Here is a 20,714-nt window from a genome sequence, read left to right on the forward strand (position 1 = left end):
AACGAGGGCGGCGTTGGCTGACGTAATCGGGCCAATCAGAAAAGGCGGGTCCGCCGCGGTTGGCACATCCAGACAAGGCACGCCGCGGAAGCGCCAGGGCGGGGCGGGGCTGGTGGGCTGGGAGCCGGAGGCGGCAGATGGGTTGTGGATGCGCTGCGGGTGCACTGCGGATGCACTGCGGATGCGACGGTGAGGGACGATCGATGCGATACGATGGCAGATGCGATGCGGGGCGATGCGATGCACGGGAGATCAGGGCAGGCCCGCCCCAAAGCGATGGTGGTGGGGGGGGGAGTGGCCTGTGCAAGGTCTGACGCATCCCGGCGCCGCAGGGGCGATCGAAATGGTCATCGCAGCAACCCCTTTGTGCTTGCTGCTTGGCTGGCTCGGTGGCAGCACAGGGTGTGATTCGCGGGCCATGCGGGCCATCATGCAGGCCATGCAGGCCACGCAGGTCATCCTCGCATCGAGGAGACAGACAACGCAGCCGCTCTCTGCTGCTGCCAATCAGCCCTCAGTCATTCCCAGTCAGCCGCCTCCCGCACTTGCGCCGCAGCCGTGTGGACCCTGTTGGCTCAGCGAGGCATGTGAAATGCAAGGCCACAGGTGCACCAGGCGGGGTCACCCGACCGCAGGATCCAACCACCAACCATTTCCTAGAAGCCATGGGGCCGTCCTCCTGGCCATCTGACCCGGCGAAGCACATTGCGCCAAGCATCCGTCGTCGTAACCGAATGTGCCGACGAGGCCAGCGTCCGGGAGCCCGTATGGAGCTGCTCGCTGCCGCGCCAATCGCCCTGCTCGTGTTGCTGGACCGGTGCTGTCCGCGTCTATTGAGTTGAACCATGCGCCTGCCTCTATCTACTGGTACCGTCCACCAGCATTCATTCGTTCGCACCGCAACCACCTGTCCACGGGGGCAGGGCTGCGCTGGGCCACGGCGTCTGCTGTTCGCCAACGCATGACCTTTGGTGTCTGAGCGAGCCGGGCCACCGAGCCTGTCGATCCACACAGACACCTGTCCAAGTCCAGCGTGACGAGGGACACGCCGGCTCTTCCACAGGCGTCCGTGTTGGTTTGTGTTTGAGAGAGGGAGGCTACTTCCAGATCGTGACCTTTCCGGACGCACTTGCGGACGCCAGCAGCGTGGCATGTGGATGAAACGTATTCACCGCCGGGATCGCCGTGACGTTCTCGGCATCAAACAGCGACGCAATCCGCCGCCCCGCCTGTCCAGAGTAGACGTCGACCCCACGGCTCATGTTGCCGATGAAAAAGAGGCCTGTGCTGTGTGCGGGGGCGTCTCGCCAGGTCGCCTTGAACTTTTGGATCCATCGTCCTGGAGCAAGTGCAGAGCGGTACGTCAGCAAGAGCGTCTGCGTCTGCTCATGCAATCAACCATGGTGTCGCGACGGAGATCGACCACAGAGCCGTATCGCACGGACACCTGGCTCCGCGATCCGACCAGAGCGATCGCAAATCGGCAAGGCTTTGGGCCGCGCCGCTCACCTGTGTTGTTATCGTGTCGAATCGTGATGCGGTGGCACTTGGCGGGGTCGCTCGCATTCTTCCACAGCCCCAGGGTGTCGTCAAAAGATGTCGACACAATGTCATTCCCAGCCGGGTCCCAGTACGCCGAGTTGACGGACTTGGAGTGCTCAAACACCTGGAGAGCCTCGACCAGATCCTCTGCCGGCTCCTTCGAGCCGCGCCTGAGCTTACGGGCATCGAAGATCTTGAGGGTGCGCTCGAGTCCGCTCACCAGAAGCAGGTTGGCGTTCCGCGGCGACACATGGATCGTGTTGAGCTTCTTGTCGCTGAAAGCATAGAGCGTCGGAGCACCCGGCTCTCGTCGGTCGAACCGCCCGACGTTTCCAGAGCTGCAGGTGAACCAGCAAGCGTCCGCATCAAGACCAAAGTCGAAGGACGTCACCGCTTCTTCTGTCGGATGGACACACACCTAGAGTCCAATAGTGGAGCGGAGCATCGGGCCGGCCGTTAATGCGCATGACCAACGCTTCCGCCAAGCGGACTTGCTCGGCTCGGATGCAAGTCGCTCGGAATTGGATATCTCATTCATGTCCTGCTGCCTCCTCTCGATCGCACACACCACCACAGCAGCAGCAGCAGCAGCAGCAGCGATCCCGACGGCCTTACCTCTTCAAACACCTGCGCCTCCACATCCATGCATCGGATCGACCCATCGTACGACGATGTGTAGAACTTTTTGCTGTCGCCGACTTTGTAGGCCACCTTGGATATCGGCGACCGGTGCGGCTTGAAGTGGTAGACGATTGGCGTGAGCTCATCCTCTTGGTCACGGAGCTTTTCGTTCTGCTCAAGCGCATCCTGGACGTCCCAGAAGGCGAGCGTGCCAGACTTATCGCCGCATGCCAGGACGAGCTTGTGCTTGGATGGGTGGAACTCGGCTGCCGTGATGGTCTCGTTGCAGATCTTGACGTATGGGAACTGAGCCTTGAGCCGCCGGATCTCGTCAAACTCCTCGAGGTCCTTGGCATCGGGCACCCCGGCGCCGCCGTCCTCCGCTTTGTCGTCGTCGTCGTTGTCATTTTCCGAATCGACGACAGTGACTTCGTCGTCACGATCTCCGCTCACTTGCGACGAGCTGGGGTGCTTACGAGGATGGTGCGGCATCCCGATGCCGTGATCAAGACGGCTGAGGGACCCCAGGAACAGCCGCTTGCGTGCAAGAGCATCACTCTCGCCGCCGCCGGCATCGTCGTCGTCCTGTGTTTGATCGCTGTCCTCGTCGTCGATCAAGCTGATGCGCCCTGCTCGGCGAGCCCGAGACGCCCGTGCTCTGCTGGCCTCCTGGAGCTCGATCTTGGCCAGCAGCTTGGACCCTTCCACATCTGCTGGCTTGTGGCCGCGAGTGCGAAGCGAGAATCGGGTCGGGACCGCTGGGGCGGTGGCGGGCTTGGGTGTGCTTGAGGAAGGCCGCTTGCGCTTGACGGGCGTCGCATGGGTTGCCGAGGCAGCACTGCCGAGGGACGTCGGCCCGCTGACCAGTCCGAGCTTGAGCAGGATCTCCTGGTTCTTCTCGATGTTCCGAAGGCGCTCGAGCTCGTATTCGGAGAGTTGGTTGTCCATCCTGGGCAAACTGAGCTGGGCCTGGATCGCACGGGTGCTGTTGGTGCTGTTGGTGCTGTTGGTGATATTGGTGCCACTGGTGGTCGCTGGGAGAGAACCGAGGGTACGGAAAGCTGCTGCAACTTGATCAGCCGAGGCGATGTCGGAGCAACAGCATCCAATGCCACAGCGGCCAGCCTCGAGAATCCCAGGCGGTGCGAAGCGGCGGGACAGAAGCGGCGGCTGCGCAGTTGCGGAAAATCCGTCTGCCTGTGAGAACGATGTGGTGGTGGTGGTGGTGCTGCTTGGGCCTCAGCAATCTGGAATCGACATGCCGATGCAACTGCCCAGCAAGCGCAAGCGTGAGGGACTGGCGGACGAGGTGCACTTGAAGCTGGCATCGCACGTCTGATGTCGCTGTTCCCGCACAACACCGGATCTAGCGTAGTATATTCACGACTGCCTGGAAGGTGATTGTCCGGGCTCTGGTGCCGTGGCTCTGTCGACACAATCGCCTTATGGGCATGTGTGCGTGTATGAGAGAAAGTCATGTCTAAGAAGCCGGGGCGTCGGTCGGAGCAGTGGCGCCTGTCGCAGCATTCGGGTCTTGAGGAGGGATCTTTTGGGTTGTCGCCCCCCCCCCGCGTATCCACGGCACGAACGAGACACGGGTTTGGGTCAAAGATGAGTACCTCTGCTGCAAAAGAAGCAACAGCGCGCACCGGCATGCGATCGAATGTGTTGCATCGTACCTGTGCAGTCAGTTCGTCGAGCCGCTGCTGCAGCTCCTCGACCTTGCGCTTCAGCTCGTCGTTCTCGGCGCGCAGGGCCTCGACATCGACATCCGATGGCCCGCCGAGGAATTGCTTGATAAAGCTGTCCCACAGGGCACATCCAGCAGCGAGTGAGTCAATCAGCAGGATGAGTGCGGATGGTGGCATTCCCCTTCACCCTGTGAGTCCCGAGTGGAGATTCCCGAGGGCGATGGGAGAGGACGCGAGGCATCGATGAAGAGAGCGAGTGGGGGATCAATGGCGATGGTTGTTCTTACTCGATGGGGCTCTCTGGCTTCTCGGGCTCCTCGTAGAGTCCAACCAGGACTGAGACAGACAAGCAGGAGCGGTGTCAGTGCGCTGGAGGAGTGGCAGCGCGCAACGCCAAAGGCTTGGTGGGATAAGAGCATCGACAACAGGCGAATGCCCTACGGCCGAGGACAACCGAGCATCCCCAGCATGTCGCCAGTGCAGTTTGTGGGCTGCTTTCTCGTCTTCGTCAGGACCCAATATGAAGCATCCTCCAAGTCGTGGTCGGCTTCGTTACTATCACCTGCTCCACTCCCTTTCTCTCTCTCTCTCTCTCTCTCGTCGGCATGACCAACCTTTAGTCAGGGCATCAATGATGCCGTTCTTTTCCAGGTACTTGCGAAAGTCATCCTTCTTTTGGTCGACGGCCTGGACCAGGGCGTCCCCGGGGAGATAATGCTCACGATCGTTACTGACGAATCGCCCTCTTTCTCCTCGAGATGCAGGAGAAATGACGGACGAGCAGCGGGAGGAATCGGTTCGCAGCCCAACGGGACGCGCACGGGATGGACATTGACGACAATCTCGGCATCCCGAGGACCCAGGGCCCAACAAACGAGCAGGAGAACCAGGGCAGGGAGAGAGGAGCAGTGGGCGGGTTGCACCCGGCCGCGAAGAGCCGTTGGCTCGGACAGGCTTTGAGGCGCACCTGGTAGCTCATGTCTGGATGGAAAGGTGTTTGTGTGTGTGGAGTAGAGTCCTAAATCAGGCGGTTGGCGACAGACGCTGAATGCAGTTGCTGCTGCTGCTGCTGCTGCTGCTGCTGCTGAGGATGGCGGTGGAGATGAAGCAACGGGTGGATGGAGATGAGGAGGTTGGCTGGGCGGGTTGCCATGAACAACAAGGCCGAGAGCGGGCGCGAAGCCCGCTCTCGCCGAGAACGAGGACGGGCGACGACGCAGGCGAGGACGGGAGAGAGACCTGGGGTGGTGTGCTCAAAGCGAGATCATATTCAAGAGGAAGACGCAATCTATGGCCGCGATGGCGGAGCAAGCAGTTTCTGGAAATGTGAGGGGGGGGGATGCCGGCGACGATGGCGAGCTGGCGATGCGCATGAAATGTTGGATGCGGTTGTTGTTGTTGTTGTTTTTGAAAGCAGCCATGAGGATGGCAAGGTGTGAAAGGAAAGCCAAAAAAAGAGTCGGAGGCGACTTGGTACCACTCATGGAAAGAATACTCCAAATAAGATAGTGAATATCGATGAAGGTCATGCAAGGGCGTCGGGATGGACAGTCAGAGAGAATCGGTATACGGGCAGAGGCCACGAAATGCAAGGCGAGGCTATGGTGTAAACACCGAGGCCGCCATGGAAGAAAAATGCATGAGAGAGAGAGTCAATCGCGCTTGGCCCGGAGGTACTTCTGGTACAGCAAAAAACAGAATGTGGGAGACAAAGGGGAAAGCAGGCAAGTGGTAAAAGTGCAGCATGAGCGTCAGCAAACGCTGTGCCAGCCAGCACGCAGGCCGAAGCTAACGATTCACCGATAAGTGGGTGGAGGGGACTTTGCGGCTCCAGTAGCTCAGACCGACCACGACAGCACCGCCTTGATGCCGCGGCACTCCACAGCCACCCGAATCCTATCCAGGATCCGGACAAGCGCCAGGGCTCCTCCGCGGCGGTGACTGGGGCAGCCGGTCACGATGCGATTCTGATACTGGTTGGTCACCCAGGTGCTGTCTGGGGTCTTCCGAAGCGACCGCGGGTCAAAATCTGCCCGCCCCAGAGAGCCATCGGACTTGTAGTATGTGCTGTACGAGACCATGTACGTGAACGACTTGATGCGAGGGGCCGCCAGGAGGAGCGACTCGATGTGATCGACGTAGAGACCGTCCGCGTGCTTGGTCGTGCGCAGGTCGATGGTCAGAGACTCCAGGGATATCAGGTTCGAGAGGCCGATGCAGACCGCCTCCAGGCCAGTCGGGCCGAGCGGATAGGCGAGGAGCTCGGTCGCACGGGTCGAGTTCATCGACTGGCGGATCGAGGAGTAGCGCCAGCCGCCCTCGTTGTACATCAGAGAGTCGTCGAAGTGCGAGATACGCAGATGGTGCAGGCGATCCGAAAACTGGGCAACATGGGCGGCAAACTCTTGGCAGTGGCGGGTGTTGGTGTTGACCTCGAGGCTCTCGAGCGACGGCCACCCGTCAAGAATCAGAGACATGGTCTAGCGGGAAGGAGAAGATGGAAAGCAGTCAGCAAGGCTATAGCTGAGGGATGGGAGCTATAACGGAGGTAGCTCGCTTTGTTTCGTTTGCGATGGCGACATTGATACGGCGAGCTGCAGAGGCGTACCTTGATGCTGGGTCCGTCGCCCTGGAGATCACGATAGTGCTGCACGCCGCCGCACGACGACGTCAAAAGCATCAGCGTTCCGTCGTCGACATAGGCGCTATTTTTGGTGCTCAGCAGCGAAATCTTGCGGAGGCTGTGCGAGTGCTGGGCGAAGCTTGAGAAGAAAAAGTGCGAGTCCGCAAAGACAGTATCGCCGTTTTCAGCGACCACGAGCTCGTTGAGCTGGCTGCCGCACTTTTGCAACAGGCCCTCGACCGCCTGTGACGGGGAGAACAGAGAGCAGTTGGCGTCAGGAATGCGTGAGCAGAGAAGGCTATGCCGGTGGCGTTGTGGACGAGCAGCGCCGCCGTCTTACCTGGTAGAACATGGTGTGGAAGGTGTTTTCGATCTCATATCCCGGAATCAGCGTGTATGACACAAAGGTGATCCTGCAGTCCGAGGAAAGTGAAAGGAGAAGCTGTGAGTGGGCGGCGAGATGAGGCAGGGTTGGAGAGCGGGAAGCGGCAGAGTGTGATGGAAAGCCAACGCAAATCAAGTGGATCAAGTGCGGCTTGAGGGTTACTCACTTTTCGAACGAGAGCGATCGGATGGCTGATGCACGAGGCAGAAGGGCATGGTTCATGAAGGCGATGGCGACGGGCACGGAGCCGCTGACTCTGATATGGCGCCAGAGGTCGGGATGGTTGACGAGCGCACGAAACTGGCGAGAGAGTCTGCGAGGCCGTGGATGGTGCGACAACCAGGGGGATCAGGGCTGGGCAGCTGTGCTGGGTTGCACCGCTTCATGGCGGACATGCAACGCCGTTCGGGCTCGTGGATGCGATGCGGTTGGCCGAAGCGTTACCTGGCCAGCGACACCAGCTTGGTGCCTCCGACAAACTTGAGGATGTGGAGCAAGCAGTCGTCGTTGAGCGACTGAAGCGTCAGATACTCGCGGGTCATGGCACAGGAAGGATTTGCGGGGACTTTGGGCGGCCGAGCGATCGGACGTCGACGAGGGCAGGAGGCGAGGCCCAACATGGCATTTTCATCCAGGACCGAGGGCGAGGGCGACATGAACGGCGGGAGTGATACCGGGAATATATAGGGCACACGAGGGTGAGCGAAACGACAGAGAGCCGGAGGGGGATGGTGCAGGCGGGTCACAGGGCAATGGTGGAGAAGCTATAGCCGGCCAAGTGTGTGCGGGTTGCCACACTCAACACAACTGTTGGCGGAACTAGTGGCCACTAGCAGCGATTCAACAACGGCCATCCAGCACGGATCCAGCACGGATCCAGCACGGATCCAGCTGATCAATCAAGATAGAAAACTCGCGGGAGTGACTCACAGGGCGCAAAGCGCTCTGTTGCGACGGGGGCTGGAGATTAGAGCCGCCTGGGTGTGGTCTCGGGCCGGTGCTTGCCGGCTGGAGCTGCTGGCTCGCTGGCTCGCTGGCCTGCCGGGGTGCACCGGACAGGCGATAAGCGCTTGCAGAGAGCCGGCGCCGATCGAAGACGGGGAGAGCTCTATCTCCGAGGACAGCACCGGAGGCGGCAGCGGGAGCGGGAGCGGGCATGTGAAGAAGCTGTACCTGAGAGGCGGGGAAACAGCAGCGCTGCTGTTGGTTGGTTGCAGTTGATGCTATTGCTGCTATTGCTGCTGGCTAGCAGGCGGATTGGATAGGCCAGACGGCGAAGAGGATCGTGGAAGAGACTGATGGAGTCGACCGAGAGCGACAGCAGCAGCAGGAGCAGCAGATTTATGACGGCCGGTGCCCCGTCCAAAGGCCTGGGCGTTTGGCAGGGCAATGCGGGAAGGGCGCGGGAGGAGGGGTGGTCATGGCCGGGCGCCTTGCCGGACGCCTTGCCGGACTGCCTGCCGGACTGCCTGCCGGACTGCCTGCCGGCACGCACGGGCGCGGTTGGACGGGCGCGATTGGACGGGCGCCGGGACAAGGGCCGGGGCGAGAGGGGGCCTCGCTCTCGGTCGGGTGTGTCGGTGTGCGCTGGCGTGCGCTGTCGGCGGTTGGCTGCGCTCACTCTGACTGCGCGTGACGCCGTCTCGCCCCTGCTCTCGCGCTGCTCTCGCCCGCTCTCGGCCCCCGGCCCTCTCTCTCCCCCACACCCGCACCCACGCCACGCGTCTCCCCACCAATAGGAATCGCCACCGGGATCGCTGGGCGTTTGTGCGCGCCGCTGCCCCGCGCCGCCGTCCGCAATGGGCGTGTTTTTTCTCTCGCTGGCCGCAACGTGGCTGGCTGGCCTGCGTCGCGTGCGGGTCCATTCGAGGCCTGCTTGACCCTGGACAGATCGCAGATGAGCCACCGCAACAACGATCGAGGCCAACCACATCAGCGACATCAGCGACATCAGGACCGAGTGGGGCGGTCGATGGCAAGGATAACGCTGGATCGCATCCTGAGGCCTCGTGCGCATCTGGTCCCAGGCCGCGGGTCGCGCCTGCTTGGTCTCATGCTCCACCATGCGACAACACAGCAGCCGGGGCCAGTGTATCTGCGGGTGGTCCATCACATGAAGATTATATTAATGTCATGGCCAGGGAACAACCGCGGTTGCTGCAGGCCCACCGCCATCGTCGCAGACCATCATCGTCACGACCATCGCGCCGGCCTCTGCGTCTGCATCAGGCAATCTCGGCTACTGTTCCCGTCGGCGTGTTGCTCCGTTTGGTGAGCTCGCGCCTCAGTTCGCTGCCGATCAGATCTGCCAATCAGCCTTCGCACCATTGTCGTGGTCGTCCTCTGGGTCTGTGCCTCGATCGGCTTGACGCATCCTGGCCGAGGGCGCTCGTCATATCTCTCGGCGCTCGTCATATCCGCCGTTCTCGTCATATCAACAGCCTCTGAGTGGCCACTCGCTCCTCGCACTCAATCTGGACTGCTCGGGAATCATATCTTTGGCCCCTCCCCGAGCTCCTACGACGTCGCTGATCGGCCCTGGCCAGTGCGAGTTTTGGCGGATGCCCAGCACATCCCCTTGCCTGCTTCTACTTATCGAACATACCCTGATCGCGATGAGCAACTGTGACGCACTCGCAGACAATAAACAGGAGACGACGTCGTCCTGCCGACGTAGCGCCCAGGTGATTGACATATATCGCTGTTGAGCGTCGAGATGGGAGGGGTATAAAGTCAAGGGACGCTCTTGAAGCAGGGCACCACCACCATCTTGCTTCGGCAGTTTTTCAGCCTCGCCCGGTACCTCCTTGGCCGGCTTGCTCCTACAACCGCGCAGCCTCGGATAGCCGACTCCTCGAGATAGCCCTCTCCGCTTTATTGTCACGTTGCGGACACCTGCCTTTTGTTGAGCAGCCTTTCGGCCCTTTAATCCGCTCCTTCCCGCTTTCTGTGCTTCCGTCTCGACCATGGCTGCCGGAGTAGTGCCCTATTGGGTGGTCAACATCCCAAAGTTCTTTGTTGTCATCTTCTTCTCCATGTTTGCTCTCTTTGCCGGCTACACTCACAGAAATGTGGTCTCGGTCACCAAGCATGACATGGCCGGTCAAGCTTCCCCACCCTGGAACCTCAACATGGTGAGCGCCTGTTTTCTTCGTGGGAACGACCGGCGGCACCACCCATTCGCGTTTGGTTCTTTGGCTGCGACCCCTTGCCCCGAGCCATGGAAGGATACTAACGATATCGTATTTGCCATCGGTCTCTTTGGTTATCGATGATTCTGCCTCCAGATCGCTCAGTATGTCGCGGCTTACTATTACGGATACATCATCTTCCAGCTCGTAAGTCGCTGCTGTCTGTTTGGGTTGCCTCATAACTGTGGTAGCGTATCATGCCATGGCAAATGCGAAATCTGCGCTGGCAGTGGGCATAGGCTCTGCTGAGAGTGTTTGCCCCAGCAATTTATCAGCTCTCTCACCAATCTCTGCCCAATCTCAGGTCATTGGAATCCTTTGCATGCGATACGGAGCCAAGTGGATCCTGGGCATTGGACTCTTGATGTCCTCAGTCTTTACCCTGATTATCCCATCCCTTGGACAAAACTATGCCGGCCTCATAGTGACCCGTGAGTTTAGATTCTGCACCACCTGCACCACCTGCACCACCTGCACCACCTGCACCACCTGCACCATGGATGTGAATCTAATTGTCGTTCTCCTCGCAATCAGGCATTGTCACTGGCCTCTTCCAGGGCGCTGCCATCCCCGGCACCACGGCGCTTTATGCCCAGTGGATCCCGGCTGAAGCATATTCTATCGCCACGGGCATCCAGTACTCCGGCATGTACATTGGAACGGCCTGCGTCAATGGTCTCTCCACCATGATCGGAGCCAACCTCGGTGGCTGGCGTGGCGACTACTATGTCTGGGGTATCCTTGGCCTGGTGTGGTTCGTCACCTACATTTTCTGTATCCAGTCCTTCCCCAACCCGAACGATGCCCACGTTCGCCATATTGATCACGACGAGCACCACGACCCCGTGGCCACCCGGTCCAACTCGGTCCACACGGGCGTCAACGTCAGCAACCTTGGTCACGATTCCAATCCCCACCAACACCATGGCAATGGCCACCCTGAGATCGGTCACTCGCTCGGCGACCATGATCATGATCACGATCACGCGCACACTCGCACGAGTGAAAGCCAAAAGATGCTGCAGAACCACCACGACACCCATGGCCTACACCGCCCTCCCGTCTCCAGCCTTTCCTGGGGACAGATCTTCACTCTCTATGCCCACTTCCTACGGACCCCAAGCTGCCTGGTCTTCTACTGTGTCCATTTCTGCTCAAACTGGTCCATGTATCTGCTGATGGGCTATGCCACGACCTTTCTCTCGACCGTCCTGGGTCTTGATGCTGATACCACGAGTCTCTTTGGCTTCCTGCCCTATGTGTTCCTGTGGGTTGTCCTCATGGTTTCTTCGCTCGCTGCGGATGCTGTTATCAAGAAAAAGTACTTTTCCGTCACCAACGTTCGTAAATTCTTGGTTTGCCTCGGATTCTTTGGCCCAGGTGAGTCACTGACACTGGCCAAGTTGCAAGGAAGCGCAAGGCCCATTGGACTTGGCCGAGAATCGAGCGTCTCCTGCTGCAGGCCCGAGCTCTTGACGGCAGTGCATCTCACCGTGTGCATCATGGACCGCATTGACGATTGCTCAATAACTAGTATGGCTCATCTTGCTTTATACCAACAGCACTATGCATGGTTGGAATCACCCAGGCCAAGACGACTGTCGCCGGCTCAGCCTTCTTCATCTGCGCCATCACCCTCTCCGGAGCCGCCATCCCCGGATTCTTCCCCATGGCCCTTGACATTGGTGGCGAGGTTGGCGGCTTGGTCATAGCCGTCTCCAACACCATCGCCACCATCCCAGGCATCGCCGCTCCGTTGACCCAAGGCGCTCTGACCCAGGCCGGCGGCTGTGTCAACGCCTACCCCGAGTCCGCATCGTGTGTGGCGGCTTGGCAGACAGTCTTTTACATTGCCATCGCCGTCTACGCCGTGGGAGGCACTGTATGCCTCTTCTTTGCGTCCTGTGAGCGCAAAGACTTTTTGTCCACGCTGCACTTTGACCATCCCATCTCTGATGACCATCACGATACCTCGAATGCACAAGCTGTCCGTGGAAAATAACATGGTCATAAGAGGGTGCGTCCCGGCTCCGAACGTATGTTTGCGGTGAGTACCAGCCTCTCGATCGACTACACGCCGTTCAGTGCATTAGAAGCGACATTCATTCGATTTCTTGCTTTGTAGAACAATCCGCATTCCATATCGATTACTTCGTGAGCATAAGGACAATTACACCATCCAACACAAGCAAACATCTGCATCATGAAACACAATCATCTTCATTATGAAGCATATGCACTATTGATCATCGTTCGTCCTGATGCTCTCCTTTCAAACACTTTATTAACGCTGCACCGCTGCCTAGATTTATTACAGCCAATGCTGCTTTGTGTTCAGTGCACAAACCTTTTACTTTCCCTCAGTCTGTTCACGCAGAGTGCCTGCCTAGCTAACTGGTGCCAGCAGGTCCAACCCCGCCCAGAAACCGACTGGACAAGGTGCCGAGTGCCGAGTGCTCTTGTTGCACTCTGATCCTGGACAATCAGAGCAATTCTTTGGCTTTCGTTCTATCATTTTATGCTTTTCAAACCAGAGTTGTATCCACAATCGCTCACAATACATACTCTTGCTCAACTGACTCGTGGCGCATCGTTCCTTGCCGCCGGACCATGGCTAGAGTCCTCTCCTATAATCTCACGGTGGCCGCATCAGAGTCGCCTGCAGCATCGACTGCACTAGCCAGGATACTTGGCCATTCTTGGCCGAGTATGAATATGAGCCGACCACGGTATGCGTTTGTCTGAACGAGACGATGAGTCCCACGGTCTCTCAGCGCGCTGTATTGCCTCGTGCCCAACACTCCAGACAGCCTTCTGCTTCGACGAAGCGGAAGCCGCACTCGACGCAGACGTACTTTGAAATGTATGGGTCTGGGACTGCGGGGTTATCCGAGCCCGGCGCAGAGCAGCGCTCGCACAGGCAAGTAAACCGGTACTCGTCTCGCAGCGTCTCCTGTCGGACGGCTTTCTGGAGCGTTACATCGATGTAAGAGTGCGTCAAGGGAGTGCCGGCAGTGATTGCATGCAGTGCGCGGAAATGCAGCGCCGGCTCGTTTTCCACAATCTTGGTGAGCAGCTTGAGTGGGATGAGCATCGATCCGTTCGTTTCTTGAATATCTGAGTCGAGCGATATTCCTGCGAGTGCGCTGGCGAGGGCAGCCTCGGTCTCGTCGTCGATACCATCCCCACTTTCGGCATCGGGCTTCCGGGTGGCTCCGGACTGAGGTTTCGTCTCGGCAGTCTTGCCGGCCTCCTTGTCGACATCCGCCATCCCGTGGTCCAGGAGCAGATTAGGTCCGCACGAGTGGTTGAAGTACGATGCAAACGGATAGATGGCCTGACCGATCGCTTCGTTGGCCGAGTCCCAGAGTCCGAAAGCGTTGCTTTTCCGGATGCCGTTGAATCGGATAAAGTCTGTGGCGCTCGGAAAGTGTCTCCGGTAGAGCTGGCTAAAGTTGGAATCGAGCGACAGCTCCGAGACATCGGATGAGCCGTGCTCGGCAGTGATAGACAGTTTGGCTTCCGGGACTGTCGAGGAGGTGGGAAATGGAAGATGGAGAAGGTCTACGTCAGCGTACGAATGAGCAAACGAACGAACGAGCGAATAAGCGAGCGACCACAGTATCCCCCAGCCAGAATGAAACGCCGGACGAGCGTTTGGGAAAAACTCTGTGGTATCCAGGCTCCATGCCCAAGTGCGCCATCGATCTTTTGGACTTGGAAGCCGTACCTGTGTTCGCCAGCGGCGGCAGCGTCGAGAAGAGTTGATGGACGAATCGCAGCTGGGCAAGCTCTCCGGACCCAAGCCTCTCCTCGTTCGAGACCAGAGCCATAACGTCCTCCCAGAGCGGCGAGGCAGCTCTCCAGTCCTGGTGCCTCAGCTGCAAGACCGACTCCTCCATCGACTTTCGGAGCAGCGCGCTCAGCATTAACCGGCCGAGATCCTGCAGGTCCTTGTACTCGTACTCCAGGCACTCTTTCTTCTCGGGATCGGTCAGCTTCAGTGCCCGGATGGCATCGTTGGTCCACTTTCGGAACAGACCGGGCTGGGAAAGTCGATGGATCTCTCGGAAGAAACGGCACTCGGCCAGATCGTGGAAGGCCGAGCGACGGCGCCGACATGTTTCGGAGCAGTACCACACTGACGAGCAGCCCGAGCACGCAATCGGCAGCGATGTCTTGAGGGTGAATCCGTAGCAGTTGTGGCAGGCCTGTTTGCGGCAGTTGTGATTCAGGGCTGGAGGGCAAGCCAAGGCAGCGCATCAGTGTCAAGAGCATCGTCAAGGCTGGCTGATCTTGGTGCAGAACTAGCTGGTCGCAGAGCATTCATTGTCGTAGCCCTTCAGGATGACCTTTACCGATCGCATAGCACCGAGCGCTCAGCACAGCATCTCCAGGCTCAATGTTGATCTTGGCCACTGCAAAACGGCCCTCGAGCGGCGACTCGCGAATGGCGAGGGGCGATTTTGTCGTTTCAAAGTACCGGGTGGACGTTGCCGCTCGAGCCATGACGTTCCGATACTGGTCTGGAGCAGTCTCAATGAAGGAAACTGCAGGCTCGATGCAGTGGTTCTGTCGGCTTGCGAGATCGCAGACAGAAGCATACCCAGGCGACGACTGGAGAGTCAAAGCCGAAACCGACACAGAACCGACGACACCCCGACATTCCAGATCAGCCCCAGACCAGTCCCCCTCACACATCGATCTCGAGCCATGCATGCGATTCGAGCGTCCTGTATCATGTATCTAAGCGTCCGTGGATGACGGCTGTGGAGCCTGGGTTGCTCCTATACCCCACCCAGCTCTATGGGTCGCCACTCTCAAATGTATTGAATGCCGAGCCAGCCGGCCGAGCAATCGAGCAATTCGGAGCGCCCTATTCTACGCCGGTAGCGCACGACGGTGCCGCTTTCTACTGAGGCTTGGCCGATACCTTCTTCCAAAACTCGTCGTCGTTCGCTTCACGCTCCCGTTCCGACTGCTCCACGGTTTCGATGATGTAGTCTTTTTGCAGATCCTTGACCCGGAGCATACTAAAGTGTGATGACTAGCGATACCGAGGACAGGCATTGATGGCGTTAGAATCGGAGAGGCTTTGTAAAGCGGATTAGGGAGACGCAGCTGGCCACGGAAGTCAAGAGCCGAGTCGGGGTCTCGCCTTCTCAACTTGCAGCTGCTCATCAATTTCTCTTCCCCCCCCCCACCGACTTACCCATGACGGCAGGCATTCCTTGTCGAATATCTCCTTGAACTTTTTGCAGGCAAACAGCCTCGATCGCTCCTCGCGCGATAGCGACCGATCGGACTCGGTCTTGCATTTCAGCTCGATGGGGTCCACGGCGAGGATGTCCTCGTGGCTGGTTGGACCAAGGCCATGGAGCCACAGCTTGGACTGATCGAGGCAGTTGAAGTAGTCATCTCGGGCAGCCCAGCATTTGGCTCTGGCCGAACGAGTGGGCGGGGCAGATCCGATGCTTGGCACTTTGGACATGATGCTCGATGTTCGATGGTTTGGGGATAGGATGTTGGGTCTGGCTCTGGCTCTGGATCTGGCTCCTGCACTGAAATGGCGCAATTGGCCGAGATTCTGTTGCCTGGTGGTAGTTATGGAGAGTGGCGTGTCCGCTGGACTGCACGACGATGGAGTTGCAGTGCCGCTTGACTGGCTGTTGGATCGCCCGGCTGCTTGGTGGTTGCCGCGGGGTTGTTCTTGGGTGCGGGAGCCTGCGAATGCTCGATTTTGCCATTTTTTCGAGTCGTGCACAGAACACGACGAAAGCGGGGGCGGATAGGCTGGAGCCGGATGCAGCCGCCCTTGACCAATTCAGGCGATATTGATCCGACACAGCCTGACTATAACTGGTCCTGCGAACGGGGCTGCCCTCATCTACAATCGCAAGTGCACCACCGCAGACTTATACCATCCTCACCTCGCTCTGCAAACAGCCGTCCCCGACCTCCCCCCCCCCGACGATCGAGCAAGCTCGTGGTGTCGTACCCAATCGTGCAGCACGCCATGGACCCATTCTACGAAATCAAAAAGATCCAGCGGGTGCTCCGGCAGGTTCGCAGCAAGGTCATCAGCATCAACGGCTCGCAGGAAGAGCTGTCGCGCGCGAGTCAAGTTCCATCCAAGAGCCACTCCGGCCTGTTCTTCCCGAAACAGAGCCATACGGTCACATACAGCCAGCGCGCCCGCCTTGCGCGGAGCAACAGCCGAGCATCACTGGCTGCATCGGAGAGGCTGGCGGTTTCGGGCGACTTGCTCAGCGGCAACGGCAGCGGCTCGGGTGAGACGCAGATTCTGCCAAGCCCTCTCCGTAAATGCGGCACCAATTTCCTGGAGACCTTTGGACAAATCACGCTGACCATATGGAAAATCGACGACCCGGAGCTTGATTCCAAGTGCCGGCGTCCGCGCGAGTCGCCCCAAGTCCCTTCCCTGGCGATGCGCGCGGCTTTCGAGCTGGGCAAGTTGGGAGCAATTGACGTGAACGAAGACGACGAATATGACGAAGAAGCGTGGTACAGCACCGTACCGATGTTTCTGCGGAGGTAAGTGTGCCGGAAAATTGCGACTGATGGCCAGAAGGTCAGGCGATGCAAGGCTTGGAATGCCTGCCCTTCCGAGCACAGGCACACATTCTAAAGTTGGATGCGTGGATCTGCACTCGGCTTGAACTCGACCTGTACTCGACCTGCACTCGACCTGCACTGTGTATACCCACATACCAGCTCTGTCCATCCTCCAGATACGTATTATACCAGCACATCGTGCAGATATGCATCGAGCGACTGACGTTTCCCAAGCTAATCGAGGGCATGATCAAGATCTGTCACCAGTATGGATGCACATATCAGGTAGGTCGACCAGGGCCTGCAGAGGACATGCACAGGCGTGTAGGGTTTCGGTCCCGCTGGCCTGGCTGACTTTTTGTGCTGATTTGCCACCCGAATACCCACCACACAATCAACGACGATCGCTCTGCAAAGAAAATGTGTCTGATCGAACACCACATGCTGATATCCCCACCAACAACGCTCGACGACTTTGGCCGACACTACCACCTCTGTTCAAAGCATCCCCGACTGTTCATCTCGTGTCTTGTCAATATCCTGACTCTCTCCCAGGCGCGCAAGTCCGGCTTTGCCAAGTTTGTCGAGGCTCTGCCACCGCACCTCTCGACTGTTCTGGAGGCACGAGCTATCGAGATGTTCATTTTCGAGCAAGACAGCGACCATCCCATCGTTTCCGTGACATATCTATCAAGGACCGAGCACTGGATTTCGCGGCAGCTGGTCCTTGGAATGCGGCAGATGCGAGCAAAGGCTCGCGCACTCTCGGCCCACCCTTTGGCAGCACCAGACCGGCTTGAATTACACATGCTGCACCGGATCGTCGCATGCGGGCCGGATCAAGTTCCGGTTCAGCTCAACACCACCACCTGGGTCAATTTGTATCTCTACCACATCCTTCTGGGCCTTCCGGAGTACAATGACATAGTGCTTGACTGGGACCATTGGATCCGATCCAAGGCCGAGAGCGGTGCAGTTCATTCGATACACCAGGCTGCATCGGTGCTCGAGTGGACACTAGAGTATCCCGAAGAAGGCCTGAGAAAGCTGCTGGATCGGCTAACGCACTGTGGGCTATGGCGATTGAAAGAATGGCTGCTCCAAGGACTGGTCGCTGTCCTTGAGGAAGATGCCAAAGATGAGAGCCCCATCAACCCTGACGCCAGCCCGGAAAGTGGAAAGCGCACCTGTCCACCCTCTGTCGAATGGGCGAGGCGCCGGCTCATCGAGTGCCAAAAGTTCATGGAGGGTGAGCGCATCAAACCGTGGTAAGTTGGCGTCAGCTCATTGCTTATCCCGTGGCCTCCGAGCCGCACGGGTGTGGGACTTTGCTCCGCTATTCCTCTTCCTAAACCATAATCTTTGCTCACAGGGACCTGTGCAACAGCATCGACGACATCGTGCTCTACCCAGACGACTCAATCATCTGCTCAAGCTATCTCTCGGACGACGACGACCTGGACGATCGACAGGAAGAGCATTGGTCCCTTATTCACACCCCCAGGCGAAAGTCCATGACCCGGCCCAATCCGATTCTCGCGAGCCAGAGTCCTACTCCACGTTTGAGATCGCCAGGACAGCGGCTACCAAATCTTGACACACCTCTTGCCCGCCGATATCGATCGCAGGAGCAATCAAGGTCTGTGTATCTCGCCGCTCCTTCTTCACCGATCGATGCCCCAGAGCCCTGTGCACTGCAGCTGCAGCTGCAATGGCCGTCGACTCGAAGCAGTCCGCTCGAGAGCCCAGAATCGGATATGCTCGAGGTGATATTGCCGATTGTGGACTTGCCTCTATGTCGAACTCACAGAGCGTCGTCCACCAGCTCGAATGACTGGCCTGATGCCGGTGACCTGGACGACGCCATCGACAGCGACGACGATGATGATGACGAGCTCGCGATGCTGCCTGGCCGTCACCCATCTCCAACAGCGGCTGCCAAGAAAGGCGGTCTCAGACCAGCGTCTCTCAACTCAAGGTGCTGGTTTGGTAAGGCTGGTTATGTGTCGCCACGATCTTCGAGCAGCTCCAACGACAGCCAGCCCGCCAGTCGGAAGCGGCCTCGCCGACGAAAGAGCATCGTATACCAGAGCAAGCGGCGCCGCAGCACCATATGCTCCGAAGGCAGCTTCGATGGGGAGTCGAGCATGGACTCGCTGAGCGAGGACGACTGGGACAGCGATGCATCTGCCGGCTGGGGTGCCGGTTCAGACAGGCACGGTTCTTGGGAAGACAGCGATGGCGAATACGTCGACCCGCTACAGCGGACCGGTGTTCCCCCACGACGAAGAGCGGCAATATAGTCCCGGCACCGTTCCGCGGCAACGATTCCTTTATTCTCGATCCTGAATACACTCCTTCTCAGGCTACGGATGAGGGCGTGATTCTGCATCACAGAATGGCCATGGCCAGCGTGGGAGGAACTTGCACTGGAGCCCAGGGATTGCGCCTTCGCTGACCGATTGTGCCCAAGCATTGTGTCGAGAGGCACGTTGTCAAGGTCACAAGCATCCGGATTGCCGCCAATCAGGAGTACAATTGCCAGGATGACAAATGCGCTCCTCTGTTGAGCCAAGCCTCACGCAGCAGATCCCTGGCGCTTTCTTTGGACCAGGATGACAAACTGCAGGCGCCGGCCTCGGCCGAAAGCCGTCAAGATCCGGGGTATTTGAGACGCGGCCCCTGCCTGGCCCTTATCGTGACTGCAGAGCACAGCACTCCCATTTGCGGCATCTTCACTGAAATGTCTGAGCCAACGATCAGGGTTGTCATCGTCGGCGCAGGTTATGCTGGCCTCGGCGTCGCCTCAACACTCTTCAAGAGCGCTGGTCCGCAGGTCTCGATCACCTTGGTTTCGGATCGTAACTATGGCCTGCATTCCGTTGCCGTGCCCCGGGCTATGGTCGATCCTTCGATCCTGGACCAAATCTGTTTCCCCCTGACTGAGCCGGGTGTCTTCCGCAAGGGCTGGTATGGCGGAGGCGCCCGGGGCAAGATTGTCTTTGGCCGGCTTGCTCGTGTCGATGATGGCAAGATTGCCATCCACAAACCCACAACCGAGGCCCTGAACGGCAGCGCTGCCGCACAGCAATGGGATGCAGCCGAGACCGAGCTCGAATACGACTTTCTCGTCCTGGCTCTTGGCTCAAACTACGATTTCCCCTTCAAGAGCACCTACTTTGCCCGCGAGGCGTTCCTCGGGCAGATTCGCCAGGCCATCGAGGATGTCAAGGCTGCATCGAAGGTCTTGGTTGGCGGTGGTGGCCCCGTTGGCATCGAAATTGCGACAGAGATCAAAGCGGTCTATCCCGACAAGGCTGTCACCCTAGTCCATGGACAGAAGGAGCTTATGGAAACCACTGGAGCGTCCGAGGCCTTCCGCAAGGGTCTACACGACAAGGTCCTGCAGCTTGGTGTCGAGCTCGTCCTTGATGAGAAGCTTGTCGCCAGCGACGGCTCCAAGATCTCTTATGCGACTGGGTCTAAGACATACCGCACTGCATCGGGCACGCACCAGTTCAGCGCCGACGTTGCGTTTTCGTGCTTTGGAGCACAGCCAAACACCCAGCCTCTCAAGCAAGGGCATCTCGCCGAAGCTATCACCGACCGTAGTCTCATCAGGGTCAACGACGCTTTCCAGGTGCTTGGCCACGACAACATCTTTGCGTTGGGCGATGCTGCCGATGCAGACACTCTGAAGCTGTCCTTTATCGCTGGTAAGCAGAGCGACGCTGTCGCCTCCAACCTCCTGGCTGTGATCAATGATCGCCTGGCTTCGACCAAGCGCTTTGTTCCCAAGAACGACCCGATGCCCAAGCAAAGCGGCTTCATCGGGCTTGTGGCGATGGGCAAAGAAAAGGGCATTGGTGAGGTTGCTGGTATCGTCGTTGGTGATTTTATTGTGCGCAATCTGAAGGGACGCACCATGCTGGCCGACAAACTGAAAGGCACCTACGGCCCGCCCAAGTAGAGAATGTGGTGCTGGCTCGCATTTCATGAATACACTGGCTCTTTGTGTGAGAAGGTATGCCCCTCAGTGCTCGGAGACAGAGGAGACGAGTTGTGCTGCAGCCTGGAAAGGGTAT

The 20,714-nt window shown here is 58.6% G+C and overlaps 7 protein-coding genes across 7 annotated transcripts; 2 read left to right on the forward strand and 5 right to left on the reverse strand.

Annotated features, from left to right (window-relative positions):
• Nucleotides 1-1,038: 1,038 nt before the first annotated feature.
• On the reverse strand, nt 1,039-3,377 carry BJ171DRAFT_117232 (WD40-repeat-containing domain protein). Its single transcript, XM_053105508.1, has 3 exons — nt 2,158-3,377; nt 1,510-1,960; nt 1,039-1,339 (listed from the first exon to the last, which is right to left on the reverse strand). Exons 1-3 carry the CDS (start codon nt 3,109-3,111, stop codon nt 1,098-1,100), a joined length of 1,647 nt encoding a protein of 548 aa, XP_052971491.1. The 5' UTR covers nt 3,112-3,377; the 3' UTR covers nt 1,039-1,097.
• Nucleotides 3,378-3,845: 468 nt separating this feature from the next.
• On the reverse strand, nt 3,846-4,544 carry BJ171DRAFT_408299 (uncharacterized protein; the record flags this gene model as incomplete). Its single annotated transcript, XM_053107265.1, has 3 exons — nt 3,846-3,966; nt 4,142-4,190; nt 4,469-4,544. Coding segments are annotated over 3 exons (246 nt in total), but the record flags the coding sequence as incomplete, so codon positions are not given.
• Nucleotides 4,545-5,676: 1,132 nt separating this feature from the next.
• On the reverse strand, nt 5,677-7,610 carry BJ171DRAFT_117267 (uncharacterized protein). Its single transcript, XM_053105509.1, has 5 exons — nt 7,307-7,610; nt 7,029-7,175; nt 6,818-6,890; nt 6,463-6,720; nt 5,677-6,334 (listed from the first exon to the last, which is right to left on the reverse strand). The coding sequence occupies exons 1-5, from the start codon at nt 7,516-7,518 to the stop codon at nt 5,693-5,695; spliced, it is 1,332 nt and encodes a 443-aa protein (XP_052971493.1). The 5' UTR covers nt 7,519-7,610; the 3' UTR covers nt 5,677-5,692.
• Nucleotides 7,611-9,595: 1,985 nt separating this feature from the next.
• Nucleotides 9,596-12,286, forward strand: BJ171DRAFT_117287 (major facilitator superfamily domain-containing protein). Its single transcript, XM_053105512.1, has 6 exons — nt 9,596-9,996; nt 10,150-10,200; nt 10,358-10,484; nt 10,588-11,433; nt 11,616-12,100; nt 12,179-12,286. The coding sequence occupies exons 1-5, from the start codon at nt 9,829-9,831 to the stop codon at nt 12,053-12,055; spliced, it is 1,632 nt and encodes a 543-aa protein (XP_052971494.1). The 5' UTR covers nt 9,596-9,828; the 3' UTR covers nt 12,056-12,100; nt 12,179-12,286.
• Nucleotides 12,287-12,674: 388 nt separating this feature from the next.
• Nucleotides 12,675-14,868, reverse strand: BJ171DRAFT_117276 (uncharacterized protein). Its single transcript, XM_053105511.1, has 3 exons — nt 14,412-14,868; nt 13,784-14,290; nt 12,675-13,617 (listed from the first exon to the last, which is right to left on the reverse strand). Exons 1-3 carry the CDS (start codon nt 14,770-14,772, stop codon nt 12,824-12,826), a joined length of 1,662 nt encoding a protein of 553 aa, XP_052971495.1. The 5' UTR covers nt 14,773-14,868; the 3' UTR covers nt 12,675-12,823.
• Nucleotides 14,869-15,772, reverse strand: BJ171DRAFT_117275 (uncharacterized protein). Its single transcript, XM_053105510.1, has 2 exons — nt 15,266-15,772; nt 14,869-15,100 (listed from the first exon to the last, which is right to left on the reverse strand). The coding sequence occupies exons 1-2, from the start codon at nt 15,542-15,544 to the stop codon at nt 14,966-14,968; spliced, it is 414 nt and encodes a 137-aa protein (XP_052971496.1). The 5' UTR covers nt 15,545-15,772; the 3' UTR covers nt 14,869-14,965.
• A 161-nt stretch (nt 15,773-15,933) lies between these two features.
• On the forward strand, nt 15,934-20,599 carry BJ171DRAFT_564603 (uncharacterized protein; the record flags this gene model as incomplete). The annotated part of the gene is made up of 7 exons (XM_053113311.1): nt 15,934-16,608; nt 16,806-16,914; nt 17,047-17,897; nt 18,002-18,268; nt 18,440-18,902; nt 18,995-19,042; nt 19,103-20,599. Exons 1-7 carry the CDS (start codon nt 16,070-16,072, stop codon nt 20,597-20,599), a joined length of 3,774 nt encoding a protein of 1,257 aa, XP_052971497.1. The 5' UTR covers nt 15,934-16,069.
• Nucleotides 20,600-20,714: the final 115 nt, after the last annotated feature.

Source organism: Polychytrium aggregatum (genome assembly GCF_025602895.1).
Source record: "Polychytrium aggregatum strain JEL109 chromosome Unknown BJ171scaffold_2, whole genome shotgun sequence".
In the NCBI taxonomy this organism is placed as follows: domain Eukaryota; kingdom Fungi; phylum Chytridiomycota; class Chytridiomycetes; order Polychytriales; genus Polychytrium; species Polychytrium aggregatum.

Excerpts from the sequence above, each read along its gene's own strand:
- BJ171DRAFT_117232 (XM_053105508.1), bottom strand. The coding sequence starts at position 3,111 with ATGGACAACCAACTCTCCGAATACGAGCTCGAGCGCCTTCGGAACATC. Across the intron at positions 1,961-2,157 it reads AGGCGCAGGTGTTTGAAGAG|GTGTGTGTCCATCCGACAGA; the intron begins GTAAGGCCGTCG and ends ATTGGACTCTAG. Across the intron at positions 1,340-1,509 it reads TCGACACGATAACAACACAG|GACGATGGATCCAAAAGTTC; the intron begins GTGAGCGGCGCG and ends CACTTGCTCCAG.
- BJ171DRAFT_117276 (XM_053105511.1), bottom strand. The coding sequence starts at position 14,772 with ATGCATGGCTCGAGATCGATGTGTGAGGGGGACTGGTCTGGGGCTGAT. Across the intron at positions 14,291-14,411 it reads CGCTCGGTGCTATGCGATCG|CCCTGAATCACAACTGCCGC; the intron begins GTAAAGGTCATC and ends CTTGCCCTCCAG. Across the intron at positions 13,618-13,783 it reads GCCGCCGCTGGCGAACACAG|ACCTTCTCCATCTTCCATTT; the intron begins GTACGGCTTCCA and ends ACGCTGACGTAG.
- BJ171DRAFT_117287 (XM_053105512.1), top strand. The coding sequence starts at position 9,829 with ATGGCTGCCGGAGTAGTGCCCTATTGGGTGGTCAACATCCCAAAGTTC. Across the intron at positions 9,997-10,149 it reads CACCCTGGAACCTCAACATG|ATCGCTCAGTATGTCGCGGC; the intron begins GTGAGCGCCTGT and ends TTCTGCCTCCAG. Across the intron at positions 11,434-11,615 it reads CCTCGGATTCTTTGGCCCAG|CACTATGCATGGTTGGAATC; the intron begins GTGAGTCACTGA and ends TTATACCAACAG.
- BJ171DRAFT_117267 (XM_053105509.1), bottom strand. The coding sequence starts at position 7,518 with ATGTCGCCCTCGCCCTCGGTCCTGGATGAAAATGCCATGTTGGGCCTC. Across the intron at positions 6,721-6,817 it reads TCCACACCATGTTCTACCAG|GCGGTCGAGGGCCTGTTGCA; the intron begins GTAAGACGGCGG and ends TCCCCGTCACAG. Across the intron at positions 6,335-6,462 it reads GCGACGGACCCAGCATCAAG|ACCATGTCTCTGATTCTTGA; the intron begins GTACGCCTCTGC and ends CCTTCCCGCTAG.
- BJ171DRAFT_117275 (XM_053105510.1), bottom strand. The coding sequence starts at position 15,544 with ATGTCCAAAGTGCCAAGCATCGGATCTGCCCCGCCCACTCGTTCGGCC. Across the intron at positions 15,101-15,265 it reads AGGAATGCCTGCCGTCATGG|TCATCACACTTTAGTATGCT; the intron begins GTAAGTCGGTGG and ends CGGTATCGCTAG.